The following is a 10095-nucleotide window of genomic DNA, read 5'->3' on the forward strand; positions in this document are numbered from 1 at the left end:
TGAATCCAATTGAAAATCTTTGGAGGGAGCTTAAAATTCGAGTTGCCAGGCGACAACCTCGGAACCTGAATGATTTGGAGGCTGTCTGCAGGGAGGAGTGGGCCAACATCCCTGCCGAAATGTGCACAAACCTTGTCACCAACTATAAAAACCGTTTGACATCTGTGCTGGCCAATAATGGCTTTTCTACAAAATATTAACATGCTGTTTGTCCAGGGGGTCAAATACTTGTTTTTCCTCATCAGATGGTCATCAATTTTAATAAATTCATATGATGTGATTTTCTGGAATTTTCTTTGGGATTCTGTCTTTCACTGTTAGAATGTACATGTGATTAAAATTATAGATCGTTGCATTCTTTGTAAGTGGGCAAACCTGCAAAATCAGCAAGGGGTCAAATACTTTTTTCCCCCACTGTACGTGCTAGAAACGCACTGATGTCAGATTGATATCGATCTTTTCATTTAAAGGCTAATTTATACTTCTAACTAGAATTCTGGATGTGGAATTGCAGAGCGATGCAGACACCAACGCACAAGTATAAATGCTCAATACAGTGAAGACTCAACACAGGAGTATAAATCAGCCTTAACGGGGCAAAAAAGCGAATAAGCACATTTCACCAAAAGGTCGAACTATTCCTTTAAAACTATCACTCCATCACTTTAAATATCATTTCTTTTTAACTTTTGTCAAATGTTCACAGTACTTCAAGGCAGACTTTTAGGATCAATCTGTACTTAAGACAGCATTGTGTCACATTGTGACTTTGTGAATTTGTCCACATAATAAAAAAATAGTTGCTTTGCAGTCTGCAACAGTTCTGTACCTTTGTTCCATTGTTGTACATGGCCAGCATGCAGAGCATATGCAGGGTGTGTCCACATTTGATGAATTTCCCCACAGTGTCTGGCAGGATGCTCTGGCCTCCCTCCTCTGTGGACGTTGTCTCATAGCCGGATGGATTGGACAGTTGATCCATGCAGATAATGCAGTCCTGAGGGGAACCCAGGGGATGTGTTTAGTGTCAAAACTACTGAATAAGAACTTGACATTTTTCCCCAGTTAAAGGCCAGCAACAGCATTCAGCCCTTTATTCAGTTTCTCTGTCTGTGTTACACATTACATGCACCACTGTCAGTTCACAGTCAACCCTTAAAAAAAAAAAAGATTTTGCTGGTTCAAAAGACCATAAATAAAAACTTTAAAAAAAAGTTTTTTTAATGCCTGTGATGTCTGGAAAGGGGGGGGGGGCTGACAATGAAACATTTACCTCATCCGGGACTCCAGCCACTACCTCCATGTAGCGCTGAATCACCTCGTCAGGTCTCTGAGCTGAGGCTAAAAGAGAAAACAAAAGTGATGAATGAGCTGAAACAGGCCAGAGACTAAAACAGCGAGTCCAACAAAAAGATGAGACTCTGGTGAGAGGAGATGAAATGATTTTCTTCACAATACAAAGTAATCCACAATCTCATTTTAGAATTTCAGTCAACCATTAGTCATCCAAGCTTTGGATTTCTACTCTTTCTGCCTCTGCGACATACAAAGAGTCCAGGCTGCTGCTAATCAAACATCCTGAAATGCACAGGACGCAGAACACATTTAAGCCACAGAGACCATCTGAATGCATGACACAGGGAGTGTTCGTCTGTACGACCGTGATTGGCAGCATGAGGAATTGATCCAGACACTGCATATCACCACCATATTCTCATACACACACGTGAGTGTCAAGTCTGTTTAGGAAACAAAATTCTGAAAGCTAACTACACGTTCATCTTCAACTGTCTTCTTGAGTTTATCACACAAGACTGCTCCATTAAAGTCCAGATTTTTTCATTTCCAGACGTCCTTATGTTTGACGTGTCCCCTTGTTGATTTTAAGTGCAGGTATTCAAGTTAAAAGTGGCAGACAATCAAGAATGGAGGAAGAGTAATTTACTGTCATGACAATGTACCACAAACATGTTTTTATTATTGCTGGCCTACATTATTAACTTATCTATGAGCCAACTCCCTTTGATATAACCCAGTATGACAGTGACGACCTCTTACAATATGTCCAAAGGTTGATTTAAGCTGGCGAGCTGCTTACTGTTCTGCAGTAGTGCTGCAACTAACAATTATTTATTATTCTCCCATTTGAGAAGTTGAAAACCATCAAAAGATTTGGCACAATTATCAAAGTAGCTGCCAATTACTTTCAGTCAACTGACTAAGCAATTCATAGCCTAATCCTCCATACTGCAGCAGAGGCTCCTGAGGCTTGACACAATGAAGTCTTCTGTCCCAAAAGTAGAACGCTAATGAGCTGACGAAGTTTTGTTACTACACAGATGGGTGACAAATCAGAGTCAAACCCAACATAAAGTCTCTTAGTGAGGTGTTGTTCTACCCTGAGCCTTCGGTAGTGATGGGGCAGTGGATAAGACACATGCCTTTGGTGTGATAGACCCAGGTTCAATTCCCCACAATGACATCCATCCTGAGCAAGAAACTTAACTCCTAGTTGCTCCGGAGGCATGCAATCTCTGACATATATAGCAATTGTGAGTCAGCTAAATGAATAAATGTAATGTAAATGCCTCCAGAACACTTTCAGTGCTCCTTGGCGAGATTTTCACTTAATTGGTGCTTAGATTATGGCAGCAGAGAAAATCTCTGATGTTTGGTTAACTGTGAAGGCCACACAGTGTATCATTTTCAAACTCATCAACCCACTCAGTGAGCCATCGCATCCTGTATGGAAGCATCTGTGTTTGAGTTTGTTTCTCCACTCGTTTAATCAGGATTTTCCTACAGTTTGTTACCCATCTGTACACAGACATGTGGTTAGATTTGAAAATCGCTGGAAGCTTCGTTCTATATTCTCATGCTAGATTTACACAGCTTAAGGCAGTGTTTGCACTATCCTACATTTTTCCAGACTCCCAGCACCTTTTCTCTGTTCAGATGGTCAGGGAGAAGGCAGAAGGTTGTGTAAAAAAAAAAAAAAGAACAAAGTGCTGCACATTACATCTTTGAGAATTGAAAATTAACCAAGATGATGCAAGATTTCATGGTAGGTAAGCAGCTGATACCGACAACAACTGGAATGAAATTGGTGGGGTTTGCAGCAGAGAGGTCAGTGATAGTGGAATCACACAACCCAAAAGGTAGTCTGCTTTTAAAATGTCAGTTTAGAGCACACTGACCAGACTCATTTGACAGTTGCACAAAAATCAGTTGCAGCAGCACTTTTTTTCAACTAACGCACCCTATAAACACATGAAGACAAATGAAAGTGAGTTGATGCAGGATGAAATGTTCCTCAAGCCTGCGGTGATAACTGGACCAAAAGAAGAAAAAGAGGTGGAGGAAGGGCTAGTGGCGTGGTAGCTACCTCTCCTGTGCTGCCTCTTTGCTCTCCTAACTGAACTGCTGCTGCTGCTGCTGCTGCTGCTGCTGTGGGGCTTGCTGGGTCTGCTGGCTGGGGGGAGGACAGGAGGAGGAAGAGAGAAAGGAGCAGGCTGCTGCTGCTGCTGTGGCTGCTGCTGTGGATGCTGCTGTGGCTGCTGCTGCTGCTGAGGGAGGGGGGCAGTGGTGAAGTGCACGCCGAGTCCCACTGCTGACATCAAAATGGAGGCCATGCCTGGAGCGGGGTAGGGTGGGTTGGGGTGGGTTGAGGCGGGGCGGGGCAGAGTGGGGTAGGTGAGGGTTGAAAGCAAGTGGAGATATGCAGGAATAGAAAGGAACAAATCGAAGGTATGAGAAATGTAGCAGCAACTGATGTTTCCACTGTGCCCCCCCACCCTACACCCACACACTTGGAGTCAGACACAGCATCAAGTACCTTGAAATTAAAACCAAACTGATTATGTTTAACATATGGCCTCAGTTGATATGCTGTTCTTCCGTCTCTTCTTTTTGATTAATGAGTAAAGCCGTTTTTGCAATCAGGACTTCTGTTGTGAAGCTAGCATTAATCTCTTGATCTAAGTGAAAACTACAAGTTATCTTGGAAATCTGGAAAGTTGATGGTGCCCAGACGCTGGCAGTCAGACTAATCAATCAGCAAACTATGAGGAATGGTTTACAACCACTATCCTTGTGGCAATGCAGAATAGGCGTTGCAGATCTAAGCATGATCATCTAAAGCAACACTATGTACCTCCAAAAAAAAATACTGATTTACAAATTAAAAGCAATAAAACACACTCAATTCAATAAACTCAGGGTTTCTGCTGCAGCAGCATTACTTGATCCGGTCTGACCAGTAACTTATGGTGGCTTACATTAGCCAATAACACACAAATAGAAAGCAAGTGTAACGGACATTAATGACTAAGCTGATTTTTAAATTCTACCTCCAACAGTAATGGAGGCATCTATGTATGTATTGTATATATTTAAAACTGACAAATAAACAAAGTGTGTAAGAAATAGACCCCATTTCCACTAATGTTCATTACTGACTAATAAACATTAAAACTGTACATTTGGAGAAGACACCACATGACTCACCAAAGTCACGGTACGGTGCTTTGAACTAATGAGGTTCTGGTCCTCTAGCTTTCTCTGTGCTGATTGTATTGATTCAGTCAGCTTATCACAGCCAAGAAATGGAGTTATAAATTAAGAAGTGTGCCGCAGAGGAAAAAAATAAATAAATAAATAGTGAGCATTCCCTTTGCATGTCAATTTTGCCATTTTATGACAAATTAAAACTTGTCTGCCTGCTATAAGTCAGCCAGCTGCTTGCAGGCTGTAGCTGTTACATACTGATATTTAGAACTCAAATTTACACAATAGCAGGGAAAATCAAAGCATTAAATACGTGACCAGGTGTCATTAAAGGGTGGAAATTAAACTGCATGTGTAAAATTCTCTAATTCAATCAATGGTATTACCATGATTGACTCATATTTCAGATTTTTAACCCTTTAATGCACGTGACATGTCCACTACAGAGGACAGATATTTGGAAACAATTTTGAATAATTCAAATTATAGTACCATGTCCTAACCACTATGTGCGGACCCCCCAGAGCGTTGTCAAATTTAGATATTGCATCATAAATTCAAATTAGTGGAGGGATAAGGAGATGCAGCGAGCACTTCAAGAATAAAAGTTAAATCCTTTTATTCTCCAGATAAAAAGAAATTATAAAATAAATACTTTTATCCAGCTTTTAATTATATTTTTCTTGTACATTTTGCTCTGTGAAAATACAAAGGGTATATTCTGCCTCTGTAGATTCCTCCTTATTTTGTATGTTTTATTTAAAATTATGATATAATTTTGTACTTGAATAGCTTTATGAGTACTTGCTCTTCGTAAATGTTTTGAAAACATGGTTATCTGGACCTATATCGAGTTCCACTGAATCACTTTTAATACATGATGCATGGTGTCCGATGCAGTGGACAAATTTCAAAATAAAATACATCGTGGGGGGGAAAAGTTGGTCATAATTTTTCATTAAAAATGCTTGAATGTTGAGTAAAATTGTAAAGCTGAATGTTTGTTTCCCCTTTTGAGAAGAATCCAAATATCTATGAGGAGGAGCTGGGAGAGCAAGAATCTCCATGATGCTACAAGCAAGCATGGGTGAGGATAGAAAGCGGCACAGGGAGCATGCAAAAAAAAGTGTGATGAGAGGAAAATGCCTAAATACACATATTGATCCATTTGTCAAGTATCTTGGGAACATTCGACAGCAAATTTGGAAATCAAATTCTGATTTCGTTAACATCTTAGTTTTCTGTGTGAGGGGTCAGCCTCTCTGTGCCTAACTTGACTGTGCTCTTTAAATAAATGTGAATACAAGGAAAACATTTTTCACACAATAAAGTCACATGCAACCCATTCAGCCTTCTGTAAATCACAGTGACAAGAGCTGCTGTTGGTGCCAAGAACCTTGTGTGATTATATAAGAAACTTAGTAACATCACTGATATATTTTATTATATATTCTAATGATTTGTCAGAAATGCAAATCATCTAAATAAATCAACTTATGGAGGGGTATACGGTATTCGTTCATAGTAGTAGTAGTTATCTCTATTATGTTGTTTAGCCTTGAGCCATCATACAAAAACCAGTGTCAGGTGGAGCTGGCTTCCAGGACCAAGACTGAAAACTGAAGTGAATCATGCTTCTGCACCCAGAGCTGAATGTTTAGTAAAGCATGTGGAAACTTGTGAAGGCTCTCAATAAAACACTGTGTTGCAACAAACAGGACAATATCACTTTTGTTTCTCACTGAAGGAAGCCTCTCTCTGAACAATAAAAAGGGACATCATTGCTTTACGTGTGGGGGGTGTTCTTTTCTATTTTTAACCCCTTTTTGTGGCATGCTGCTCCTAAACAGACTGACACTCACAAGACAAATGCAACAACAGAAAAAAGGCACATAAACCACAAACATTATACTGAATGAAACCGGAAACCAACTCAATAGTGTGGTGCAGAATAGACTGAGCAGAGGTCAGTCAGGATGGATGTTTAGTGACCCGTTTACCTGCCAGGGCTGAGCTTACACTGGTGGACCCATTCAGCGGCACAGAGATGGAAGGAACACTGCAGGACAGGAAACAAGGACAGTGACATTCAGTCAGCAACAATGAAACAAGCAGGCAGAACAAAACAAAGACTTAAAAAGATTTCAGTTTCTGATCATCTGCATTAGGAATAGCTCTGGCACCAGATCAAGACAACAAAATAAAACCTGCTTGGGAATTAACTGCCAATGTTTATTTACATTTACTAGTAGCTGAAAAGACTGACCATCTTCAGACTGGGTAGTAAATGACTGGCAGTTTCTGAGATTGATAAACAACAACAATTTATCATTGACTGTTTATAGTGCAACACCCAATATACTGTTAAATATGCATGCAATCGTGCAGCCTTCAAGGAAAAGAAATTAGCAATTGGAGCTTTAAACTAAATCCAAGTCAGGGCTGCAACTAATGATTACTTCCATTACCTGTTAAACAGTCCATTTGTTTTTTTTAACAGTTCAGTCTATAAATGCCAAATAGTCCAACGTAAATTTGAGAAAAGCAATAAATCCTTACAATTTAGAAGATTCCAAAAGCCAGCAAGTGTTTGGCATTTTCTTTTTAATAAAAGACTTAAATGTTAAGTCAGTTATCAAAATAATTATTTACATTTTCTTCAGTCGACAGATAAACTCATAAACCAAGTATTTTTGCACTAATTCTGTTTCTTATTTTTTTGTAGTCAGAGAATCCTATGCTCTAACCACCAGCACAACTCACAAAAAGTAAAGCGATTGAAAGAAAATGCAGACATGTGAAATAAGATTAAAATAAGCTACAAATCGCTGTGTGTTTTACCCTCACTTATCAGCAAAATAAGAGGACATGGTAACACAATAAGAGGAAATGTGTCACTGATATAATGAAGCCCTTTTAACATTAGCTAACCTTTTATTGGACATTTTTGTGCGTGTATATTAGTAATCACTGAGTCGTGTAAGCAATGATGGCAAAAATCAAGAGGATAACACAAACCACAGTGTTTGCTAGGTGGAAAATATCCTGCGTTAGTGTCCACTAAATGAAACTTAATGTGGAAGAAAATTGAAGCCCAGGAAAAGTGTAAGTGAACTGCATATTCATTATAACATTTAAGTAAGCAATTTGTCTTTGAAAGCAGTTTTCTATGCCATCACAAACAGAAAAGGAGGAAGGCTGGAGATGAGACAGAGAAGAGTCACAGCAACTGAGCCAAAACAAACATAGGCTGGGCTGGAGCTACAGATCATTCCTGTTTTTCAGGATAGGTCAAAGTGCAGACAGACAGGAAAGACAACGGGGGAGGGAAGGGTGTAGAGGGTCCCATGAAATTGATACCAGCACAGCTGAACCCCTTACTGCTGTTGTTTTCCTCTGACAGGTCTGTAAAACCAAATCACAATCCAGCAAATTATAAGACACCAACCTTAACCCATTGGCACTGGCAGAGCTGGTCAGAAGTGGTGCAGACAGTTGACTACCAGAGGGAGGTGGAGGCCAGGGGCTGCCCCAGGACATGCCCCCTACAGAGAGGGGTCTCCTAGGGTACGGCGAGTAGACAGAAGTGGGGTGAGCAGCCACAGCCCTTCCTGTCCCTTGGAGGCTGGGCCGGTTCAGACTGCCTGATGAGAAGGAATGCCGTGAACGGCTGGGCATGGGTCCTGTGCTGCTGTGGTTCAGACACTGCTGGCAGGAGCAGGCAGGGCCCGAGGGAATGGCTGGGGGGCCAGAGGAAGCCAGTGGGTATGGGAGGTTACACTGCCGTCTGACTTGCCGTCTGAAGCCTGAAGATTTATTAACTTGGGCCAGAGATGTGAGATCCACTATGTAATTGTATCCATGCGGGCCCAAGTCTGCCGTGCCTTGGCGGGCCTGGTAGCTGTGCTCCAAAAGGATAGATGTTCGAGTCTCATATGGAGTCCACCCTCCTTCATCGTTGGCCCATTCCCAGTAAACCCCACTGCCGAGGCCTGAGGACTGGGCAAACAGGGACCGCCGTACTGACCGTGTCTTTCCTGAAAATAAAGATTGATTGATTAATAAAAAGATGATTTTCATAGAATAAACTTTTAAAGCTACTGTATTAAACCTTAATATGTAAAAATAAATAAATAAATAAATAAATAAAAAGTGACAGTAACATAGAAAAGTACAGCTGCTTAATTCCTCAAGGCAGCAAGTAAAATTTCTTTGACTAATACTGCTGCTTTATAGTTATAGAAAAGCATTTTATTGACAGTCTGGAAGAGCACTGCCACTTCTAACATCTACACTGCTTGTCATTTGTTAATTTACAAGCTCTGTTGCCCCTCATTCAAACTAGTTAACATGAAACCAGCTGAGCTCAGAGAAGATAAATGATATGCTAATGGTACAAGCGTCAACAATGTGACGAGTTATAGCAAGGTTATGTGGACAAGTTAGCTTACTTTACACAAAACCATTCAACATAGTGGTCTATCGAAACTTCATCCCGGGTAACTTGGCTAATCTTAGCTTGCAGCAATGTAAACACTCATCAAAACAACGGCGCCCCTGTAAGCTACAGCTAAGCGGCTAGCGTTGCCTGTTAGCCTGGCCTGATAACTGTAAGGTTTCGAGGCACAATGATTAAATTAATCACGAAATAAAAACACTCCGTCAAGGTGGAAGAATGAGTACAGTTTGACATAGACTCACCTGTGTCCTGTCGAAACTGTTTCAAGCTCGGTATGTCAATGAGATAAGGCGACAGGCTGGGGTCTGATTGTCCGAGGCAGATGCTCGTTGAGCCGGGTCCTCCTCCTCTCTGGCCCCGCGGTGCCAGGCACCGCTCGATGTAGGCGCTCACTTGGCCGCTGTAAGGCCGCCAATATCCCAGGTCATCCTGCCATTCCCACACCGCTATCATGGGCTGCGATTGTCCGACGGATCCAGAAGGTGTTGCGGACACAGACGGCCCATTTCTAGACCCGTTCACCCTAGCACATGAACCAGACACAATCGCCATATTCACCGAGCCAGCTTAAGCTAACAACAACTCGTTCTGGTTAGCTGGTCGATTGATTGTGACTACGACGAAGAGAACCGTCTGCCGGTTAGGCTAGCTTGGCTCGTTAGAAAATGCCATTGTAAATTTTGTTAACACGCTTTTGAGGAAGCTACGAAGTAAAGATCAAATGGTAAACCACCTCGGTCAACACTTAAGTGCATGTTGACAAAGCTGATGCGTTCAGATGCCTTAGCATTACACGGATAACGTTAGCTTTGTGACAGCGTTGCCAGGTTTCCTTCCTCCTCTGCGGTTGCCTTCAGGGACCGTCGGGAATATAGCAATTCAAGGCACGTTTGTGGAGACCGACCGTAGATGGGATCCTACCACTGTATAATTGGTGAGCGGTTTGCGTCCCACCATTCTTCTCATCTACTTTCCCCCACCCCCTCCAAACTTGCCCCACAAAAAGGAACAGGGGTGGGGGGCAGCTGTTTGAGATTGTTTTGTTTTTTTATCGTTTCATTTTTAATTTTAAATAAATACTCCCCTTTCAGATTCTTTATTTTGGATTTTGAAGGGCGCAGACCAATTAA

At 41.4% G+C, this 10095-nt stretch overlaps 1 protein-coding gene across 2 annotated transcripts in view; it reads right to left on the reverse strand.

The window, feature by feature from the left end:
• The window catches only part of dtx2 (deltex 2, E3 ubiquitin ligase), a 15629-nt gene extending 5790 nt beyond the window's left edge, over positions 1-9839 (reverse strand). Inside the window, exons 1-6 of one of the 2 annotated variants that reach the window (XM_046040031.1) lie at positions 9208-9839; positions 7955-8543; positions 6507-6565; positions 3386-3634; positions 1274-1341; positions 830-997 (exon numbers count right to left, since the gene is read on the reverse strand). In XM_046040031.1, coding sequence (XP_045895987.1) covers positions 830-997; positions 1274-1341; positions 3386-3634; positions 6507-6565; positions 7955-8543; positions 9208-9517 — 1443 coding nt within the window. In that variant the 5' untranslated portion in view covers positions 9518-9839. The remainder of the gene's footprint in view (positions 1-829; positions 998-1273; positions 1342-3385; positions 3635-6506; positions 6566-7954; positions 8544-9207) is intronic. The other variant, XM_046040032.1, reaches the window with a different exon arrangement.
• Between the last annotated feature and the right edge of the window lie 256 nt (positions 9840-10095).

This window comes from Micropterus dolomieu, linkage group LG23 (genome assembly GCF_021292245.1).
Source record: "Micropterus dolomieu isolate WLL.071019.BEF.003 ecotype Adirondacks linkage group LG23, ASM2129224v1, whole genome shotgun sequence".
Lineage (NCBI taxonomy): Eukaryota > Metazoa > Chordata > Actinopteri > Centrarchiformes > Centrarchidae > Micropterus > Micropterus dolomieu.